The sequence below is a fragment of the Chlorocebus sabaeus genome, chromosome 6 (assembly GCF_047675955.1).
Source record: "Chlorocebus sabaeus isolate Y175 chromosome 6, mChlSab1.0.hap1, whole genome shotgun sequence".
NCBI lineage: Eukaryota > Metazoa > Chordata > Mammalia > Primates > Cercopithecidae > Chlorocebus > Chlorocebus sabaeus.
In genome coordinates this window covers 51,203,357-51,227,001 of record NC_132909.1, presented here as the reverse complement: position 1 = coordinate 51,227,001, position 23,645 = coordinate 51,203,357, and the positions used below count along the sequence as shown (strand labels likewise).

Below are 23,645 nucleotides of genomic sequence, written 5' to 3'. Positions count from 1 at the left end.
TCAGGGGCATGGATGGTGAGGGGTGGGGACAGCGGGGCGGGGGCACTGTTACCTCTTGACGCCGTAGGCCATGTTGAGCAAATTGTCCAGCCTGTGGAGGCAGAGGTGGTGGTCAGAGGTGGCTTTCAGTCATGCCCCCTTGCTGTGACACCGTCGGCCTGCCCTCCCCACCCCCACCCAACAGGCCTGCAGCAGAGCCCTGCCCCCGCCTGCCTGCTCCCTGCCCGCCCAGCTAGACACCGCCTGGCACGGAACCGTGGTCACTCAGGCACCGCCTCTCGCCTGCCCCGCCACTGCCCAGCCTGCACTGCCCTCCTCATCCATCCTCCCCCTCCTGGCCGGCGTGTCCCCTCTGGGCCCAGGCGCTGGGATCCCTGGGGAAAGATAACGCCTAACAAAGGCAACAGTAACTACCATAGGCAACATTCTCGCAGCACTTGAAGGGGTGGGTAACTTGCCCCGACCACCCAGGGGCCCACAAGGGGCTTCCATTGTCTCCCCTTGGAGTGACTACGAGCTTGGACTCCAGGTCCTGGGTTCGAGTCTCTGCTCTGTTTGGGCCAGGCAAACCCCAACACCTCTCTATGCGTCAGAGTCCCCATCCATAAAACAGGGACGACACAAGCTCTGTTCTCATTGGGTTGCAGAAGAATAAGGGTGTCTAGCACACAGCAAAGACTCATGAAATATTTGGTATTATTACAGATGGGAAAACTGAGGCACAGAGAGATACAGTCACGAACCTGAAAGAAAAAGGGGCCACCAGAGCTAGAACCCAGTCAGATGACGCCAAAATCTTTTTTTTTTTTTTTCCGAGACAGAGTCTCACTCTTGCCCAGGCTGGAGTGCAGTGGCAGATCTCGGCTCACTGCAAGCTCCGCCCCTGCGTTCATGCCATTCTCGTGTCTCAGCCTCCCGAGTAGCTGGGACTACAGGCACCCACCACCACGCCCGGCTAATTTTTTGTGTGTTTTTAGTAGAGACGGGGTTTCACCATGTTAGCCAGGATGGTCTCGATCTCCTGACCTCGTGATCCACCCGTCTCGGCCTCCCAAAGTGCTGGGATTACAGGCTTGAGCCACCACGCCCAGCCAACGCCAAAATCTTTAACACCAAGAATGCCAATTCTTGTGGCCAGCACACACTGAGTGCCTGCTGTATATGAGCGGCTGGCCTTGGCACTTGACGAATAGGCTCCTTGGCCCCATGTGTGCGCGCCCTCCCGGCATCCCTCCCCTGGCAGGAATGGGGTTCAGGCAGGGCACCTGCACACTTGGGGGCACCCAGCCTGGGGCTCTCTGGGTGGGTGGCAGGGGGCTCACCGGAAACGCTGTGTCTGATGGTGTAGGGGGCCTGCGTAGCGCCGGGCGGACGACTGGTAGAGGTGGGTGAGCAGCGCCTGCCCCGTCTTCTGACTCGGGTTGTTCGCGAACTTGACTGTGATGGGCTCAGCTGCGCCCAGCGGCTTCTGCCCGTTCAGTCCTTTGATAGCCTCCTCAGCCTCAATCCTCTTGTCGAAGCGGATGAATCCCACACCCCGAGAGACACCTGCCAGGGGGCGGGAACGTCCATCACGACGACCCTGTCCCCCTCCTGTGTAACCCCACTCCTCCCTTCCCTGCTTCATGCCCTGACATCTCGGTCGGTTTCTCCACGTTGATCCCACCTGATTGCCTTTGCCCAGCACCCCCACCAGGTGCCCCCTCCCTGACTGCCTGACCTGTGACCTGGTCCACCAGGATGCGGGACGTGATGATGCGGCCGTACTGGGAGAAGAGCTGCTCCATCTCTTTCTGGCTCATGGTCTTGGGGAGCCCGCTGACGTACAGGTTAGCATCCCGGATGGATGCTGAACTGGGTCTGGCATAGGACACCTGGGTGAGGGGATCAGACAGACAGGGGTGAGGCAGAGACCCATTTCACAGATGGAGAGAGTGAGGCCACGTCTAAGCCATCACGGAGTTGGTGGAAGTGACCCATCCGTCACTCAATAAGTATCTCTAGAGTTGTCACCATGGGTGGGGCTGAGTCAGATATGGGAGAGGGGACAGCAGTGGCTATAACAACTTGGCACTGCCTGTATAGAATGATGGGGACCTGCCACCTGGGGAGGACACGTCTCCCTGGGGTGACATGTGACCCCAAAGGGATCCTTGAATACCCAGCTCACATCACTATCACATGCTTGATAGTCCATTAACAAACATTGACTTTTTTTCTTTTTAAAGACAAGGTCTCACTTTTTAACCCAGGCTGGAATGCAATGGTATGATCTCAGCTCACTGTAGCCTCGACCTCTTGGGCTCAAGCAAGCCTCCCGCCTAAGCCCCCCAAGTAGCTGAGACTACAGGCACCCACCACCACTCCTGGCCAGCTTGTTTCTTCTTTTTTTTCTTTTTAGATGGAGTTTTGCTCTGTCGCCCAGGCTGGAGTGCAATGGCACCATCTCGGCTCACTGCAACCTCTGCCTTCCGGGTTCAAGCGATTCTCCTGATTCAGCCTTCTGAGTAGCTGAGATTACAGGCATTCACCACTATGCCCAGCTGATTTTTTTATTTTTTATTTTTATTTTTGAGATGGAGTATCGCTCTGTCACCAGGCTGGAGTGCAGTGGCGCGATCTCTACTCACTGTAGCCTCCGCTTCCCAGGTTCAAGCAACTCTCCTGCCTCAGCCTCCCGGCTAGCTGGGACTACAGGCGTGCCACCATCATGCCCAGCTATTTTTTTTTTTTTTTTTTTTGTATTTTTAGTAGAGATGGGGTTTCACCTGCCACCATGTTGGCCAGGATGGTCTTGATCTCTTGACCTTGTGATCCGCTCATCTTGGCCTCCCAAAGTGCTGGGATTACAGGTGTGAGCCACCGTGCCTGGCCTAATTTTTGTAATTTTAGCAGAGATGGGGTCTCACCATGTTGGTCAGGCTGGTCTCGAACTCCTGACCTCATGATCTGCCTGCCTCGGCCTCCCAAAGTGCTGGGATTACAGGCGTGAGCCACCTCCCCTAGCCTCAGCTAATCTTCAAAAAAAATTTTTTTTTTTTTTTTGTAGCGACATGATCTCACTGTATTATCCAGCTACACTGGGCCCCCCAGGGACATTCAGATCTTTAGTCATCAGCTCCATCCAATAACTCCCAAATGTCCTCGGTCTGCACCGCTGGTGGCACCTGCGTCCAGGTGCCCCACATGAGGGGGTCAAGGGCCCTTCACACACAGCATGGGTACTTCCAGCTCCCGCCCACCTCCCATCTGCCCCGACTCACTAACGGCAGCTCTGTCCTCCTAAGTGCTTGTGTCCCCAGCTTCAGATTATTCTCGACACCTGTTCTTCACATGCACATTCAACCCACTGTAAATCCTGTAGGCTCCACCTTCCTCCTTATCTAGAATCCACACACTTCACCCCACTGCCACTGTCCCACCCTGGCCCAGCCTCCACTACTGATCACCTGGACCCGCGTAGCAGTCTCCACGCTGGACCTCCTGCTCCCATCCCCCACTGTCTGTTCCCCCTACAGCAGCCAGAGGGCGCCTGTGAACACCTGAGCGAGGTCACATCCCCCGTCTGCTCAGAACTCTCTATGGCTCCCACCTTCCTCAGCAGGAAAGCCCAAGTCCTTTCCTTGGACCACAAAGCCCTGCACATTCTTCCCCATCACACCCTTGCCCTCATCTCCCCTGACTTTCTGCCGCAATTACTGTGTTCCAGCAACTTGAACTTACCCCATTTTTCCCAAACACACCAGGCACATCTCAGCCTCAGGGCCCTGGCATTGCCTGTTCTCTCTGCCTGGAACACTCTTCCCCCTCTTCTTTCTTTGGGTCTCAGTTGAAACATCCTCCCTGTCCTCTCTCATCTAAATTTGTCCTCCCCTCACCACCCCTATTACTCTTTCTCAAAGCACTTCTCCCAACTAGGAATTAGACATATTTTAGCACTACTATCTGAATCACATTATTAATTATAGTCCAACCCAACAATGAAATTCTCTGCAGGTGTTTAAAAAAATGGTGGGTCAGGTGCAGTGGCTCATGCCTATAATCCCAGTGCTCTGGAAGTTCAAGGCAGGAGGGTCAAGGGAGCCCAGGAGTTTGAGACCAGCCTGGACAATACAGCAAGACCCTCCCCCGCCCCTAACAATCTCTACAAAAAAAAAAAAAAAAAAATTAGCTGGGTGTGGTGGCACACACCTGTGGTCCCAGCTACTTGGGAGGCTGAGGCTGGAGGATCACTTGAACCCAGGAGTTCAAGGTTGCAGTGAGCTATGATCACACCACTGCACTACAGCCTGGGCTACAGAGCAAGACCCTGTCTCTAAAAAAAAAAAAAAAGAAAAAGATGGACATGTATATTTATTTCCCAGAGACGGCGGTGAGTGGCGAGTATGGTAAAATAGGGGACAGAAAAGTCTCTTTACAAAGCAGGGAATATTGTGTGACCTTGTTTCATTGTATGTTTATCAATGTCCTGGAAGCATGGCCCAGAAGTCCACCTCTCAGATGCTCAGTGGGTGACCTGAGGACGAGGCTGGGGCGTGGTCATGAGCAATTCTCCCCCGTATCTATTTTTCCTCCCTCCCTCCCTTCCTTCCTCCCTCCCTCCCTCCTTCCCTTCCTTCCTTTCCTTCCTTTCCTCTTTCTTTTTCTTGTGAAGTGAGGTTTTTGTTTGTTTCGAGATGGGGTCTCGCTCCGTTGCCCAGGCTGGAGTACAGTGGTGCAATCATGGTTCACTGCAGCCTTGACCTCCCGGGCTCCAGCAATCCTCCCACCTCGGCCTCCCAAAGTGCTGGGACTATAGGTGTGAGCCTTCGTGCCCAGCCTCTATTTTCTATTTCTTCTAATTAACCTCTTGATAGATAGGGGTCATTGTCAAGGGTCTGGCTTTTGTTTGGGACAGTGAGTTGAGACAGTGAGTTGTGAGAGTGTATGCCTCCATTTGAAATAACTAACTAAAAAATGAACAAAATAGATAAAGTAGTTTGAGAGTGAATGGGGGGGCGGGGTTCTGATTAATGCAATTTTGTGCACCTGGGGTTCTCCAGAAAAAAAAAAGACAATCACATCAGCAGCTGTCATGTCCGTAATAGTGATTTTTAAAATGACAGCCATGGCGGGAATGGTGGCTCACGTCTGTAACCCCAGCACTATCTGAGGCCGAGGTGGGCAGATTACTTGAAGTCAAGAGTTAGAGACCACCCTGGCCAACATGGTGAAATCCCATCTCTAGTAAAAATGCAAAAATTAGCCGGGCATGGTGGCAGGCACCTGTAATCCCAGTTACTCAGGAGGCTGAAGCAGGAGAATCACTTGAACCCAAGACGCGGAGTCGCAGTGAGCCGGGATCGCTCCACTGTACTCCAGCCTGGGTAACAGAGCGAGATTCCATCTCAAAAAAAAAAAAAAAAAAAAAAAAAAAAAAAAAAAAAGAAATAAATCATGTCCATGCCGGGCGCGGTGGCTCATGCCTGTAATCCCAGCACTTTAGGAGGCTGAGGCGGGTGGATGACCTGAGGTCGGAATTTCGAGACCAGCCTGACCAACATGGTGAAACCCCGTGTCTACTAAAAAAAAAATACAAAAATTAGCGGTGCATGGTGGCCAGAGCCTGTAGTCCCAGCTACATGGGAGGCTGAGGCAGGAGAATTGCTTGAACCTGGGAGGTGGAGGGTGCAGTGAGCTGAGATTGTGCCACTGCACTCCAGCCTGGGCGACAGAGCGAGACGCCATCTCAAGAAAGAGAGAGAGAGAGAGAGAGAGAGAGAGAGAGAGAGAGAGAGAAAGTCCATATATTTGACGGGTTGTCTTCTTTTTTTCTCTCCCACGGGGCTAGGAGCTGTGAGGGTACTTGCTGATGAATCAGATTTGGGTTGAGGGATTAGATTTGGGGGTAAGATCCTGGATGGGTATTGGAGGTCCAGCACCATCTAAGACACAGAGGAGGTTTTCACAGGCCCTTTCCCATCCTTCCATGACATGGGTTTCCCAAGGGCGAGAAGGGACCAAATTCCACCCACACCCCAACCTGGGATGGGGCCCCGCCCGTGGTACGCAGCTGGAGATATTTTCGGCAGCTGCCAGAGAGCCCAGGCCGGACTGACCACGCAACACCATCACACAGGCAAAAACACCCAGGGACAGACAGAAGGCCATGCAGTGCCGCCCCGCTGCACAGCCTCAGAGATGAAACCAGCCAGAGGGTGACACAGGCCACTGTCACATTCTCAGCAACGTTCAGGAGGGAGTCTCAGAGATTACAGTGAAGGTCGTAGAACCACATACCCGTCACACTGCAGCACAAGCACACGATGTCACGCCCAATCCCGCAGAGCAGGGCACAGGTAGACACACCCACACATCACTATGACACACAAACATCCTGCCAGAGCCAGACGCATCACTGAGGCCCCATCAGGTCACAGCCGGAGTCACAGTGTCACATGCACCTGTCAAATAATAAGCACCTCATCCCGGGCCGGGTGCAGTGGCTCACGCCTGTAATCCCAGCACTTTGGGAGGCTGAGGTGGGTGGATCACAAGGTCAGGAGTTCAAGACCATCCTGACCAACATGGAGAAACTCCGTCTCTACTAAAAATACAAAACTAGCCAGGTGTGGTGGCGGGTGCCTGTAATCCCAGCTACTCAGGAGGCTGAGGCAGGAGAATCGCTTGAGCCTGGGAGGCGGAGGTTGCAGTGAGCCGAGATAGCACCATTGCAATCCAGCCTGGGTGAGAGAGAGAGACTCTGTCTCAAAACAAAACAAAACAAAACAAAACAAAACAAAACAAAAACACCTTATCCTACAGACACATAGGGATCCACCCGAAGTCTTAAATACACAGATCCACTTGACAGCAGCCACTCTATTTTTTTTTTTCTTTTTGAGACAGGGTCTTGCTCTGTTGCCCAGGCTGGAGTGCAGTGATGCAAACATGACTCACTGTAGCCTCGGCCTCCTCAGCTTAAGTGATCCTCCCCGCTCAGCATCTCAGGTAGTTGGGACTACAGGTGCAAGATGCCACACCCAGCTAATTAAATTTTTTTTTTTTTTTAGGAACAAGGTTTTGTCATGTTGCCCAGGTTGGTCTCAAACTCTCGGGCTTAAGTGATCCTCCTGCCTCGGCCTCCCAAAGTGCTGGACCTCCCAAAGTGCATGGACCACTGCGCCTGACCACAGCCACTCTCATAGACACTGTGTCCCACAACCATTGTGTCACAGCCAGAGTCACAGTGAGTCACGGGACACCTGGATCATAAACACTGTGTCTTATAGCTCAAGATGCCACACACACACACCCCCCACACATATACACACACATACACACACCACACACGTACACACACCACACACACATACACACACACCACACACACACCACACACACACCACACATATACACATACACACACGTACACACACCACACATATACACACCACACACACATACACACACACCACACACACACCACACATATACACACCACACACACATACACACACACCACACACACACCACACATATACACATACACACACCACACACGTACACACACCACACACACATACACACACCACACACACACATGCACACACACCACACACACACCACACATATACACATACACACACCACACACGTACACACACCACACACACACCACACACACATGCACACACACCACACACACACCACACATATACACATACACACACCACACGTACACACACCACACACACATGCACACACATACACCACACACACACACCATACACATACACAACAAACCACACACAAACACACATACACACACACCACACACACATACACCACACACACCACACATACACACACACCACACACACCACACACACATACACCACACATACACACACACACCACACATGTACACACACCACACACACATACACATACACCACACACAACACACAACACACACAAACACATACACACACCACACACATACACATACACCACACACACACACCACACACACACCACACACACATACACACACCACACACACATATACCACACAACCACCATACACACACGCCACACACACACCACACACACACACACCACACACCACACACACGTACACACATACCATACATGCACACCACACACACACCACACACACACACCATACATGCACACCACACACACACATACACCACACACACATGCACACATATGCTCACACACATACACACATACACACATACACACACACCCCACACATACATACACCACACACACATACACCACACACACACCATACATGCACACCACACACACACATACACTACACACACGCGTACACACATACACATGCACACATACGCTCACACACATACACACATACACACGCACGCAAATACTGCATCTCAATGTCACTGAGGTCTGGGGTCCTCATGCCCTGGGGCTTCCGGGTCTATTTGGCCATGAAGGGACCCATTGGGTCACAACTTCACTCCCCTACCCCAATCCCCAACCCCCCACATCAGGAAAGGGAAGAGATTCCTGCACCTCTGTTCTCATGTGGAACTGGGGGCCAGATGGGCCACCCCCCCACCCTGGCTTCCTCCAGGGTCCAGGAGCAGATTTGCAGGGCGGAGCCCAAACACCCCCAGGCGAACCCAGAGAGGGGGGTTTCCATGACGATTCCCCCCAGGGGACCTGGGCTTGTAGGGTCCCAGCTGCAGCTGCTGAGAAGGGAGGCTGTGGGGGAGGAGCGTTGCACAAAGATGGGGGATGGGCCACCCCAATCCCGCCCTCCCAGACCCTAATTAGGCTCCAGATGGCAGATGGGCCCCCACCCCCATTTCCATGACAAAAGCAGGGAGGGGACTGCTCACGGGACCCTGGTCACTCTGCCCTACAGGGCCTGGCTGACTCCCTGAGCCTCTAGAGATCCTGGAGCCAGTACTGTCCCCATTGACAGGTGAGGAAACTGAGGTTTAGAGAGGAAAAGTCATTGCCCCCACCCCAGCTGGGAAGCCTTGGAGGGGAGATTTGAGCCCCTCTGGGGATGAGTCCTGAAAGGCAGTGGACATGGATGTATGGGGGCGGGTAAGTGGCAGTAGGGGGTTGGGGACAGTCAGTTGGGGTGGGCAGTCATGGAGGGATTGGAGAAGGAGGCACCAACCTTGATGGTCTTCGTCTGTAATTTGAGGCCGTTGAGGGTGTTGATGGCTTTGTCTGCATCATTGGGGTCAGAATAGTTCACAAACCCGTAGCCAAGGCTCTGCCCTGTGGGCAGAACCAGAATGATGACCTTCCCACCCAGCCTTGACACTTGCCAGTGTCCCCCCCAAACTCAGGCCTGAGAGACTGTCCCCTCCCCACCAAGATCCCATCTTCCTGTTTTCAGATGACACCTTCGATGCTAGAGTCCCACCTGCCTCCATCGCTCCTGAGACCTTCACCTAGGGGGCACACCCGTCTCCCCAGCAGACCTCACATCCCTAGACCACTTCCTGCCTCGATTACCCCCGAGACACCTCAGCAAGGGCCCCACCTGCCCCCATCACCTCTGTATTTCTGAGGCTACCACCTCTGCTCCCCCCCACCCCGCAACTCCAGCAGCCACACCTGTGATCTTGTCCCGAACCAACTTGCAGGACTCGATGTCGCCAATGCTGCCGAAGAGACTCTTGAATTCATCCTGGGTCATGTTCTGGGGCAGGTAGTTGACGATGAGGTTGGTCTTGCTGTCGTCAGTGGCTCCATTTGTACCAAGGAGTGGCCCGTTGGGCAGGGCCGGGCCGGCCGGGCCCCCCCCCACCTGAGACTCCATGGCCCCCAGTATCTGCTGGAGATAACAGGTCGCATCCGCTCACCGCCCAGTCCCCACACCAGGGACCTTCGGGAATTAGTGGCTCGGCGGTGATGAATTAGCTCTGTCTTATAGGGGCTTCGTCATGGGAAGGGGTCACTTTATTATTCTAAGCATCGGAATAATGATGGGACTCCATATATTGGAATAAGCACCGAGGGAAACAAAAAAGCACCTGATGTATTTTACTGCAAGAAATCCCTTATATAACTACTATATATGCAAACAGAGGCCTAAAATCAACCTGTGCATTTACAGAATAATAAACGCTTTCACACCAGAAATGCTTTCACGCTGGGCGCAGTGGCTCAGGCCGGTAATCCCAGCACTTTGGGAAGCCGAGGAGGGCAGATCACCTGAGGTCGAGAGTTCGAAACCGGCCTGACCAACGTGGAGAAACCCCGTCTCTACTAAAAATGCAAAATTAGCCGGGCATGGTGGCGCACACCTGTAATCCCAGCTACACAGAGGCTAAGGCAGGAGAATTGCTTGAACCCGGGAGGTGGAGGTTGCGCTGAGCCGAGATCACACCATTGCACTCCAGCCTGGGCAACAAGAGTGAAATTCTGTCTCAAAAATAAAATAAAATAAATGCTTTCGCTTTCAGAAAAGTAAGTCTAACACTTTTAGTAGCTTTCTTTGTTGTTGTTATTGTTCCTTATCGGTTGGCTGCTCTGTCACCCAGGCTGGAGTGCAGTGGTGCGATCTCGGCTTGCTGCAACCTCCGCCTCTTGGGTTCAAGCAATTCTCCTGCCTCAGCCTCCTGAGTAGCTGGGATTACAGGCGCATGCCACGATGCACAGCTAATTTTTGTATTTGTAGTAGAAATGGGGTTTCAGCATGTTGGCCAGGCTGGTTTCAAACTCCTGACCTCAGGTGATCCACCCACCTCCGCCTCCCAAAGTGCTGGGATTACAGGCGTGAACCACCGCATCTGGCCCCATTTTTAGTAGCTTTTGTTTAGAAAAAGGGTCTTGCTCTGTCACCCAGGCTGGAGTGCAGTGGTGCCATCAAGGCTCACTGCATCCTTGACCTTCCAGGCTCAAGCAATCCTCCCACCTCAGCCTCCCAAGTAGCTGGAACTATAGGTGCATGCCACCATGTCCGGTTAATCTTAAAATTATTTGTAGAGATGGGGTCTCACTATGTGGCCCAGGCCAGTCTCAAACTCTTGGGCTCCAGTGATCCTCCCACCTTGGCCTCCCAAAGTGCTGGGATTACAGGTGTGAGCTACTATGCCTGGCCCTTTTAGTAGCGTTGAAGCCTCATAAGCCCTTCCCTAAACATATTTATTTCCCTCCTCCCACCAAAGGTAATTCCTATCCCAAATGTGCTAATTATGTCTTTTACTTCATGCATAAGATTCTTACTAGTCATTTATCTGCCTCCATCTCCCCTTGCCACCCCCAGTTTTCCCACTGAGCTATTTTGTTCTTTTGCTTTTATTGTATAACATAAAACACCTTCAAATAATGACAATTTTATTTTTTCGTCTTCAGTCTATACCTGTTATCTATTTTTCTTGTCATTTTAGGGGCTACGGTGTGATAGTGGCTTCTTCATTCCTGATTTTTTTTTTTTTAAGACAGAGTCTCCCTGTGTCACCCAGACTGGAGTGCAATGGCACCATCTTGGCTCACTGCAACCTCCGCCTCCCATATTCAAGTGATTCTTCTGCCTCAGCCTTCCAAGTAGCTGGGACTACAGGTGCCCACCACTACGCCCGGCTAATTTTTTTTGTATTTTTAGTAGAGATAGGGTTTCACTATGTTGGCCAGGCTGGCCATGCTGGTCTTGAACTCCTGACCTCGTGATCTGCCCGCCTCAGCCTCCCAAAGCACTGGGGTTACAGGCATGAGCCACCATGCCCGGCCCTTTATTCCTGATGTTAAGGGAGGTGCTTTAAACATTTTGCAGCTAAACGTGATCTTTGCTATGGGTTTTTTTCCAGATGGCCTTTACCGGGTTAAGAACATTTTGTTTTATTCCTAGATCCTAAGACTTTTTAAAAAAAGGATGTTGAATTTTGCTGATTTTTTTTACATCAATTGAAATCATTTTTAGCTTTAATTAATTAATTAATTTTTGAGACAAGGTCTTGCTCTGTCACCCAGGTTGAAGTGCAGTAGGGCAATCTTGGTTCACTGTAACCTCTGCCTTCCAGGCTCAAGCGATCGTCCCACCTCAGCCTCCCCTGTACCTGGGGCTACAGGTATGTGCCTCCAAGCCTGGCTAATTTTTTTTTCTTTGTACTTTTAGTAGAGATGAGGTTTTGGCATATTGCCCAGGCTGGTCTCGAACTCCTGGGCTCAAGCAATCCTCCTGTTTTGGCTTCCCAAAGTATTGGGATTACAGGCATGAGCCACCGCACACAGCCCATTTTTTAGCTTTCATACATTAATGTCATTAATTATGTTAATTGATTTTCTTTTTTTGGTTGGGGTGGGGGACGGAGTTTCGCTCTCGTTGCCCAGGCTGGAGTGCAATGGTGCAATCTCGGCTCACCACAAACTCTGCCTCCCAGATCCAAGCGATTTTCCGGCCTCAGCCTCCCAAGTAGCTAGGATTACAGGCATGGGCCACCATGCCCGGCTAATTTTGTATTTTTAGTAGAGGTAGGGTTTCTCCATGTTGGTCAGGCTGGTCTCGAATTCCTGACCTCAGGTGATCCACCCACCTCGAACTCCCAAAGTGCTGGGATTACAGACGTGAGCCACCGCGCCCAGCCATTAATTGATTTTCTAATATTAAACCAATCTTCATGGGATAAATCAAACTTGGTCATGGATATTGCAGTTTTGTTTATACACATTGCTTGATTTAATTTGCTGAATTTTTTGGTGGTTTAGAATTTTTTACATATATGTTCAGGAGGATATGCTATTTATTTAATTCACACAAAGACTCTAAAATGGTAGGAGCTGGTTGGGTACAGTGGCTCACGTCTGTAATTCCAGCATTTTGGGAGGCCAAGGTGGGCAGATTGCTTGAGCTCAGGAGCTGGAGACCAGCCTGAGAAACATGGCAAAACCCTGTCTCTAGTAAAAATTTAAAAACTAGCTGAATGTGGTGGTGTGTGCCTGTAGTTCAAGACACTTGGGACGCTGAGGTGGAAGGATCACCTGAGGTCGGGAGGTCAAGGATGCAGTATACCGTGATCACACCACTGCACTGAGGCCTGGGCGACAGAGTGAGACCCTGTCTCAAAAATAAACAAATAAAGTTGGGTGTGGTGGCTCAAGCCTGTAATCCCAGCAGTTTGGGAGGCTGAGGTGGGAGGATCACTGGAGGTCAGCAGTTCAAGACCAGCCTGGCCAACATGGTGAAATCCCGTCTCTACTAAAAATACAACTATTAGCCAGGTGTGGTGGCACACACCTGTAATCCCAGCTGCTCGGGAGGCTGAGGCACAAGAATTGCTTGAATCCAGGAAGTGGAGCCTGCAGTGAGCCAAGATCATGCCATTGTACTCCAGGCTGGGTGACAGAGCGAGACTCCATCTAAAAATAATAGTAATAAATAAATAAATAAATAAGGCCAGGCGCGGTGGCTCATACCCATAATCTCAGCACTTTGGGAGGCCGAGGCAGGTAGATCACCTGGGGTTGGGAGTTCGAGACCAGCCTGACCAACATGGAGAAATCCCGTCTCTACTAAAAATACAAAAAAAAAAAAAAATTAGCCAGGCATGGTAGTGCATGCCTGTAATCCCAGCTACTCAGGAGGCTGAGAAGAATCGCTTGAAACCTGGGAGGCAGAGGTTGCAGTGAGCCGAGATCCCGCCATTGTACTCCAGCCTGGGCAACAAGAGCGAAACTCCATCTCAAAAAATAAAATAAAATAAAATAAAATAAAATAATTAATTAAATTAAATATTAAATGGTATAGGTTAATTTTGCTATGATGGATGGAGAATCTGAGGCTCAAAGATGTTAAGGAACGTGCTGAAGTCACATGGGTTATCTGCTGTGGCACTGGAAATGAAATGCAGACCCTCCGAATGTGAAGACCACTCTACAATTTTCTTTTCTTTCTTTAGAGACAGGGTCTTGCTCTGTTACCCAGACTGGAGTGCAGTGGCATGATCGTAGTTCACTGCAGCCTTAAACTCCTGGGTTCAAGCATTCTTCCTGTCTCAGTATCCCAAGTAGCTAGGACTACAGGTGGGCGCCACCATGACTGGCTAAGTTTTAAAAAATTTTTTGGGCCGGAGGCAGTGACTCATGCCTGTAATCCCGGCACTTTGGGAGGCCGAGGCAGGCGGATCATGAGGTCAGGAGTTCGAGACCAGCCTGACCCACATTGTGAAACCCCGTCTCTACTAAAAATACAAAAATTAGCCGGGCGTGGTGGCACGTGCCTGTAATCCCAGCTACTCAGGAGGCTGAGGCAGGAGAATTGCTTGAACCCAGGAGGTGGAGTTTGCAGTGAGCCGAGATTGCGCCATTGCACTCCAGCCTGGGCGACAGAACGAGACTCTGTCTCAAAAAAAAAGAAATTTTTTTTTTTTTTGGTAGAGATGAGGTGTCACTATGTTGCCCAGGCTGGTTTCAAACTCACGGCCTCAAGCAATCCTCATGCCTCAGGCTCCCAAAGTGTTGGGATTACGGGCATGAGCCACTGAACCTGGCCCAATTTTCTTACTGTAACAGTCAGCCAGGCTGGTACCGGCTCTGACAACTCACTGTGTGTCTTTGGATATGCCTGCTAGGGCCTCTGTTTCACTTTGCTGAAAATTCAAAACAATTGGCAAGGGCTATATGAAGGGCTATGTAGAGGAGAATTTTAAAACCACTTCAGAGTTCAGCAGGAAACGGTGCTGGGATTTGACTGACCTTATCTGTCAGGGACATAAGAAAGTCAAGTAGCCAGCATTTCCTTACATCTTCTCCAGTGGCACAGTTGGCACATAGATTTGCCCTCACTGGAAAACCCGAACTGGGCCAGGCGTGGTGGGTCACAGCTATAATCCCAGCACTTTGGGAGGCTGAGGCGAGTGGATCATCTGAGGTCAGGAGTTTGAGACCAGCCTGGCCAACATAGCGAAACTGTCTCTACTAAAAATATAAAATTAGCTGGGTATGGTAGTGGATGCCTGTCATCCCAGCTACTCAGGAAGCTGAGGCAGGAGAATTGCTTGAACCCGGGAGGCGGAGGTTGCAGTGAGCCAAGATCGCACACTGCACTCCATCCTGGGCGAGAGCAAGACTCTGTCTCAAAAACAAACAAACATACTGATTGGTAGTGTCTTCCTGGAGGAATGAATTAAGAAGAATTCAGAAACCACATTTAAGCCAGGCATGCTGGCTCCTGCCTGTAATCCCAGTACTTTGGGAGGCTGAGGTGGGAGGATTGTTTGAGCTCAGGAGTTCAAGCTCAGCCTGGGCAACATAGTGAGATCTTGTCTCTAAAAGAAATTTTAAAATAAGCTAGTCATGGTGGCTTGCACCTGTGGTCCCAGGTACTCAGGATGGTGAGACAGGAGGATCATTTGAGCCCAGGAGGTAGAGGTTGCAGTGAGCCATGATGGCACCACTGTACTCCAGCCTGGGCAACACAGTGAGACCCTGTCTAACACACACAAAAAGAAGGAGAAAGAGAAGGAGAAAAAGCTGGGCATGGTGGCTCATGCCTGTAATCTCAGCACTTTGGGAGACCAAGGAGGGCGGGTAAGCCAGAGGTCAGGAGTTTGAGACCATCCTGGCCAAACATGGTGAAACCTCGTCTCCACTAAAAATACAAAAATTAGCCAGGCGGGGTGGTGGGCGATTGTAATCCCAGCTATTTGGGAGGCTGAGGCAGGAGAATCGCTTGAACCTGGGAGGCGGAGATTACAGTGAGCTGAGATCGCACCACTGCACTCCAGCCTGGGTGACAGAATGAGACTGTCTCGAAAAGAAAGGAAAAGGAAAAGGAAATGAAAGGAAAAGGAAAAGGAAAAGGTAAGGAAAAAAAGGAAAGGAAAGGAAAGGGAAAAGGAAAGGAAAGGAAAGGGAAAAGGAAAGAAAAAGAAAAGAAATCACATACAGTTTTCAGTAGGAAAGATCACTGTGATTGATTAGCAATGTCTGCTGTGGCCACAGAACTAGAAACAGCCAGCAGGTACACATTATCTCAGCTATCCCAGACTCAAGCTCCAGTATCTTAATTGTTCCCAAATATTGGCTACTACTGTGTGCCAGGCACTGTGCAAAGCACTCTACATGCAAGTTTTCTGTTCTTATTCATAACAATCCTAAAAAGAGAAGTTTTCCTCCCCCATTTCACCCCCACTTAATACATGAGGAAACTGAGATATTTTAAAAATTGCCAAAGATCATGCAGCATATAAATGGTGGTGGAACGGATTTGCATATGAGTTTTTCTGATCCAGAGTGTGCATTTCCAACTTCCACTGCCAACCAAGAACGGTGCCAGCTCTAACATTTCCCAGCTGTGCGTCCTCAGATAGACTACTTAGTGCTTCTGAGCCTCTGCTCCATTTTGCTCCAAATTACAGTCACATTGGCCTGGGGTACGAGCTAAAGTCATATGCTGAAAAGCATCTGGAATTGGTTAGTTATGTCTGTCATGGGCATGATCATGGGAATTAAAAGCAGGCTTGTCACATCCATCATCCGTGCCTCATAATACACTTACATTATTTATTATTATTATTATTATTATTAGAGACGGGGTCTCGCTCTATCAGCCAGGCTGGGGTGCAGTGGTATGATCATGGCTCATTTCAGCCTAACCTCCAGGGCTGAAGTGATCCTTACACCTCAGCCTCCTGAGAAGCTGGGACTACAGGCATGTGCCACCATGCCTGGCTAATTTTTTTAAATTTTTTTGTAGAGATGGGGTCTTGCTATGTTACCCATGCTGATCTCAAACTCCTGGCCTCAAGTGATCCTCCCACCTTAGTTTCCCAAAGTACTAAGAATTCAGTTGTAGCCAGGCACAGTGGCTCACACCTGTAATCCCAGCACTTTGGGAGGCTGAAGCAGGCAGATCATGAGGTCAGGAGTTTGAGATCAGCCTTGCTAACATGGTGAAACCCTGTCTCTACTAAAAATACAAAAAAATCAGCTGGGCAGGTGGCGGGGTGCCTGCAATCCCAGCTTTGAGGGAGGCTGAGGCAGGAGAATTGCTTGGGAGGCAGAGGTTGCTGTGAGCCAGGACCATGCCATTGCACTCCAGCATTGCACTCCAGCCTGGGCAACAGAGTGAGACTCTGTCTCAAAAAAAAAAAAAAAAAAAAATTCAGTTGTGAGCCACCATGCCTGGCCTATTATTCTTTTATTTAAAGATGGGGTCTTGCTATGTTGCCCAGCCTGGAGTGCAGTGGTTATTCACAGGTGCAATCATAGTGCACTGCAGCCTGCAACTCCTGGACTCCAGCAATCCTCTCATCTCAGCCTCTCAAGTAGCTATGACTACAGGCATGTACCACTGCACTGGGCAATACTGTTATTTTAATGAGCATTCCATGACACTGAGCACCCACTGAGTGCCAGGCACTGTGTGAAATACTTCGAGGCATATTTTCAGTTACTCTCCCAACAATCTTAAAAGACTGAGAACACGTTCTCCATTTTACAGGTGACAAAAGTGAATTCAGAGACATTAGGTGGTATGAATTTCAGACTTCAGTCCTGGATCTGTTTGCAGAGTGGTTTTTCATCATTATGGCCAATGCCTTGTCTGGCTATGTTGCCCAGGCTGACCCTGAACTCTCAGGCTCAAGTGATTCGCCCACCTCAGCCTCTCCAGTAGCTAGGACTACAAGTGCAATTCTTCATGCCCAGCTAATTTTTTTTTTTTTTTTTTTGAGACAGAGTCTTGCTCTGTCGCCCAGGCTGGAGTGCAGTGGCCAGATCTCCCGGGTTCACGCCATTCTCTTGCCTGAGCCTCCCGAGTAGCTGGGACTACAGGTGCCCACCACCTCGCCTGGCTAGTTTTTTGTATTTTTTAGTAGAGAGGGGGTTTCACCGTGTTAGCCAGGATGGTCTCGATCTCCTGACCTCGTGATCCACCTGTCTCGGCCTCCCAAAGTGCTGGGATTACAGGCTTGAGCCACCGCACCCGGCCTGCCCAGCTAATTTTTTATTTTTTGTAGAGATGGGATCTTGCTATGTTGCCCAGGCTGTTCTCAAACTGCTGGTCTCAAGGGATCCTCCTGCCTCGGCCTTCCAAAGTCTTGGGAGTACAGGCGTCAGTCACTGCACCTGGTCACCATCTACTTTTTTTTTTTTTTTTTTTTTGAGACAGAGTCTTGCTCTGTCACCCAGGCTGGAGTGTAGTGGCACAATCTTGGCTCACTGCAACCTCCACCTCCCAGGTTCAAGCGATTCTCCTGCCTCAGCCTCTGAAGTAGCTGGGACCACAGGTGCGCGCCACCATGCACAGCTAATTTTTTGTATTTTTAGTAGAGACAGGGTTTCTCCATGTTAGCCAGGCTGATCTCCAACTCCTGACCTCAGGTGACCCGCCTATCTTGGCCTCCCAAAGTGCTGGTATGAAAGGCATGAGCCATCGCGCCTGGCCCATTTACTCTTATAAAACAGATGGCACAGAAGGTCAGCTCCCCGGCATCTCCAATCGGCTGAGTTGCTCCTGGGAGGGCTGCCTGGAGGACTACTCAGAAGACACATCCGACCTCAAAAGGAACATGCATTGGGATGATTAGCAATGTCTGCACGGCACCTGCGGTGATGCACTAACGTGCACTGCACAGCTCTACATTCCCGTCTCCTAACATTAATACTTAACTGATCGTGTAAACATGTATTGAGGTGCCTGTTGTGTGCTAGAAAAAAATTCCTCATGTGAAACTTCCAGGTGGTTCTCCTGCCGTTGAACATGATGAGATTCCTTTCTCCATTTAATACACGAGGAAAGAGTCTCCACAAAGGGATAGGGTGACTGGGGAGGCTGAGACAGGAAGATCACTTGAGCCTAGGAGTTTGAGAGCAGCCTGGGCAACACAGTGAGATCTTGTTTCTACCAAAAAATTTCCGAAAAAATTAGCTGAGTGTGGTGGTGCATGCCTGTAGTCCCAGCTACTTGGGAGGCTGAGGTGAGAGGATCAACTTGAGCCCAGAAGTTTGAGGATGCAGGGAGTGTGATCATGCCACTCCACTCCAGCCTGGGCGAGAGGGTGACACCCTGACTCTTAAGGAAAAAAAAAAAAAAAAAAAGGAAGGAATAGGAACAGGGTTGCACAGGTGGCAAATGGTGAAACAAGAATTCAGGCCAGGCACAGTGGCTCACGCCTGTAATCCCAACACTTTGGGAGGCCTAGGTGGGAGGATCAAGTGAGGTCAGGAGTTCAAGACCAGCCTGGCTGACAGGGTGAAATCTCATCTCTACTAAAAATACAAAAATTAGCCAGGTGTAGTGGTGGGTGCCTGTAATCTCAGCTACTCAGGAGGCTGAGGCAGGAGAATCACTTGAACCTGGGAGGTGGAGGTTGCAATGAGCTGAGATTTCACCACTGCAATCTAGCCCAGGTGACAGAGGGAGACTCTGCTTCAAAAATTAAAAAAAAAAAAAAAAAAATAATTCAGTTCCAGGGTTTGGACTTTGGAGCCCACTCTCCTAACAAAAAGACCAGTAATATAATAACAAAATAATAACCGCAAAGCGAAGCTGAGTATCTGCTCTCTGCCATGGCCCTGGGCATCATGACATTTAAACCCACTCCATCGGTTGAGTCTATTAATTCAATTCAACAAATATTTACTGAGGGCTACACATGCCAGACTCCACCCTCCTCATGTTGTCCTCTGACAGTTAGGTCACCTCTCTATGCCTCTCTGTTCCTCCTTAAGGAAGGTATGACACAGAGGTCTCACATGTATGGAGATGGATTCTGAATTTGCATCCTGGTTCATTAAGGGTTTTGTGGGGTTTTTTCTTTTCCTTTTTTACTTTTGAGACAGGGGTCTTGCTCTGTTGCCCAGTCTAGAGTGTAGTGGTGCGATCATGGCTCACTGAAGCCTTAACTTCCCTCTGCCTCAACCTCCCAAGTAGCTGGAACTATAGGCTTGCACCACCCAGCCGGCTAATTTTTCTCTTTTTCTGTAGAGATGGGGTTTTGCCATGTTGCCCAGGCTGCGATCCTCCTCCCTTAGCCTCCCAAAGTGCTGAGATTACAGGTGTGAGACACCATGCCTGGCCCTGGAGATGGATTCTGAATTCACATTTAAGCTCATTGAGGTAAGAGTTCTATGTTGAGTTGATGATATTTGCTATAAGAGCACAATGAGCAGTTGTCAGTACACAAGCAACTGCATCTGGACGTGCTAGATCCCTATTTTTTTTTTGTTTTTTGAGACGGAGTCTTGCTCTGTTGCCCAGCCAGGAGTGCAATGGCATGATCTTGGCTCAGTGCAACCTCGGCCTCCCAGGTTCAAGCAATTCTCCCGCCTCAGTCAGGTAGCTGGGACCACAGGTGTGCACCATCACACCTAGCTAACTTTTTGTATTTGTAGTAGAGATGAGGTTTTGCCATATTGGCCAGGCTGGTCTCAAACTCCTGACCTCATGTGATCCACCCACCTTGGGCTTCCAAAGTGCTGGGATTACAGGCATGAGCCACTGCACTAGATCCCTATTTCTGAACTCCACTGAGCATGTGCCAAGTTTTCACTGACCTCCCACAACCACAGTGAACGGTAAGAAGGGTCTGCTCCATTTCTCAGATGGGGACACTGAGGGTTAGTCACAGGGACCTATGACTTGTCCAGGGTGACAGGAAGAGGTGGAGGGGATGGTGTCAACATCTGACTCCTGATCCAATGACCCCGGAGCTGAAAGAGTTACCGGTTGACCCCCTCCCATGGTGTTCCCAACTTGAACGGAGTGACGAGGTGACTGGGTGGGTCAAACCCAGGTTCTTGAGGCTCAGCCTGCTAATCTGGCCATCACCCCTTCTCCCTCCCATCCGTGCCAGAGCTTAGCAGGACCAGTGTCGCGTTTCCTCCGCGGCTGAGCCGGCTGAGCTGATAATGGGGATCAGATTGATGGAGGCCACACCCGCCCTGCCCCAGCCTGCAGTAAGTGCACAGCCTGGGATGGTGGCTACATGGGCATTAAAGGGACTCCGCAACTGGCCCCCGACAGAGATGAGGGGGGTGGCAAAGTCAGGGAGGAGGAGGGCAGATCAAAGATGGAGGGTTAGGGAAGCTTCCCATTCTCTCCAGTGCTTCTTGTAAGTCTCCCAGACTTTTGGTTTCTCGCTCCCTCTTTCTTCCTCTGTTTCCCTCTCTTCTCCACTGTCCTGCCCTCTTTCTGAACCGTTCTGTGTCCCTGGCCTCATCACTCTCTCTTCCTCTTTTCCACCATTGCACATACATCTGACGTACGGGGTTTTGCAGTGAACACACCTGAGGCCACTTGTTTCTTAGAACTTCCTGTGTCTGACCCCCACGGCCCCCAGCTGCGCTCCCTGGCCCCAGTCACAGTGACAGATGCCTGGATACCGGCGACAATAGGGCATTGAGTGGCTGTGCATGGTGAGGCTGGGCTACCACGTGGTGCTGACTGAGCCTCCTACTTCTGGGCCCTTCTTCAATGCAGGGTCCTTGTGGTCTTAATTTATCACCTCTCTTCCTCCCATCCTGTCCCCATGATACATCTCTGCCCAAGCGCTCGCTCACTGGAGAACCTAGGTCCTCAAGGCCCTTGTGTGACCTCTGACCACACCCTCTTTCCCTTTGTGCATTAGTTCCCTTTTTCAAATGAGAGAACCGATCTGAGGACGCCTAGGAGGTGCTGGACTGTTGCGGGAGTTCTGAGGTCCTCAGGAGGCCACACTCCAGTTCCCACACCTGGGTGAGCAGCACGAGGCCCAGAGAGGGAAAGGAACTGGCCTGAAGTCACACAGCAGGTGAGCCAGGCCTCGGGGACCTCATTTCTCAGACCCAGGTGGGCGGGTCCCAGGGTCCAGGAGGGGAGAGGCCCAGGCATGGAGGGAGCGCCAATCATGCCCCCACCCCCACTGCTAGCCACGACTCGAAAAGGGGCCCGAAAGAGACACAGTGCACAGAGACACACACGCAGAGACGGAGAGATAGGAAGAGTGGAACAGGGAGGCCCGGGCGCCGGGACCAGACAAAGGACGCGCGGCGGCGCGGGGAGCGGAGTCGCGCGGCAGGGGCGGGGGTGGAGCCGGGGTGGGGCTATAACTGGCCAGCCCCGCCCCCGGGATACGCCCGGGCTGCCGAGTGGGAATCCGAGGGCTCGGGCGAGGCCGGGCCCCCGGGGCCATGGGGGCGGGGCCTAGATGGGCGTGCCAGGGCGTGGCCAGGCAGGGCGTGGCCGCGCGCTCGGGAGCTGACCAGCTCCGTGGCTGCTGAAAGCACCGAGCGCGGGGCTAGCGGTGCGGGCCGGCAGGCGGGCGGGCCGCGCTCAAGGTCACCTCGCGGCCCAGAGCCTTGGCGAGGTGGGGAGCCTGGATCTGGCCTAGGGGGACTGTCTCGGCCTCCTACCCCATCTCCCGAGGGGCGGGGACCCGGGAGCCTAGAGGTGCCCCCCCAACCCGCGGGCCCTCCTCTCCCCTCCCCCTCCCCGCAGCCCGAGGCGCCCGCGCGAGGCTGCGGCCCGCGAAGAAGCGCTGAGAAACAAAGGGACGCTGCAGCGGCGGCGGCGGGCCCGCGGGGCCTCCGGGCGCGCCCCCTCCTCTCCCCTCCCCGCTTGCCGCAAGGTCGACGGGCTCGAGGACGAGACGCCCGCCTCCCGGGTGCGGCCGAGGCCCGGGGCGCGCGATCCGACGCCACCCGCTTTCCCAGGGCTCTCGGGGATGCCTTGTCGCTTTGGCTTGGCCCAGCACCAGTGATCGGGCCCTGCGTTTGCCTGGGCGGCCTGCGGGGTCTGGGCCTGGATGGAGGAAGCATCCTTAGCCGCCGCGGCCCCTCCCCCATCAGGCCTGCGGGAGAGGGGGCAATCCCGCCTCCAGGGCGGCGTCGGACGCCCCCCGAATCACAGCTAGGCTCCCTAAGGCCCCTCAGGCCAAGCTCTAAGCGCCCTCAGCACTCTGGGTGCGGCCCTGCCCACTCTCAGGCCCCGACGCTCGGTCCTACCCCCCCAACCCGGGCCTAGCTAGGCCTGGTCCTACCCCCCCCCTCCGCCGCACCCGCCCAATCTCCGCGGAGCCTGGGCCCAACTCCTCCCCGTCCCGATTCCCTTTCGGCGACAGGGGAATACCTACAGTGACCATTCTTGTGTGCCCGGCGGGCGCGGTCCGTGTTGAGGGGGGCTCCGGGGGTCGTGCACTCCTAGGGGGGCGCCTGATGCTCACGCCGGGGTCCCGCCCGGGCGGCCTCTGGTGCGGCCGCTGCAGATGTGGCGATGAAGGCGGCGGCTCCCTCGAGGGCCAGGGACGGGCCCGAACCCGGGGATGCGCGCGCGGATGGCCGGGCCCCGGGGTGGCCTGCGGGCGGCAGGGGATGGAAAGAGGGAGCGGGCGCGGGGTTGAGGACGCCCCCTGCGCGGCCCCGCGGGGCCCGGGGAGGTTGCGCTTCCCGACAGAGATCGCGGCGCTCTGCCTTTCGCCGCCGCCCCTCGGTCGGCCGTGTCCGGTCCCGGGTGTTCAAGTCCTCTCCCCTCGCCCACCCTCCCTCCCTCCCTCCGGCCCGCGCTGCGCGCTCCGCGCTCTGGACCGCGCCGCCGCCGCCCCCAGCCCTTTATAGCAGCAGCTGCCAGCGCCGGCGTCGCTCATTGGCCGCGGCGACCGAGCTCCGCCTCCTCGCGGCTCCCGACGGCGCGGCAGGTGGAAGTAAGCGCGCGCTGGTAGGGACCCT

The 23,645-nt window shown here is 52.4% G+C and overlaps 1 protein-coding gene across 3 annotated transcripts in view; it reads right to left on the bottom strand.

Moving 5' to 3' along the window:
* The window catches only part of ELAVL3 (ELAV like RNA binding protein 3), a 28,126-nt gene extending 4,626 nt beyond the window's left edge, over positions 1-23,500 (bottom strand). For 2 of the 3 annotated variants that reach the window (XM_037992173.2, XM_037992175.2), the window contains exons 1-6: positions 23,054-23,500; positions 9,615-9,834; positions 9,169-9,272; positions 1,721-1,874; positions 1,323-1,548; positions 53-91 (exon numbers count right to left, since the gene is read on the bottom strand). In XM_037992173.2, the coding sequence (XP_037848101.1) occupies positions 53-91; positions 1,323-1,548; positions 1,721-1,874; positions 9,169-9,272; positions 9,615-9,834; positions 23,054-23,062 (752 nt within the window). In that variant the 5' untranslated portion in view covers positions 23,063-23,500. The remainder of the gene's footprint in view (positions 1-52; positions 92-1,322; positions 1,549-1,720; positions 1,875-9,168; positions 9,273-9,614; positions 9,835-23,053) is intronic. The other variant, XM_037992174.2, reaches the window with a different exon arrangement.
* Between the last annotated feature and the right edge of the window lie 145 nt (positions 23,501-23,645).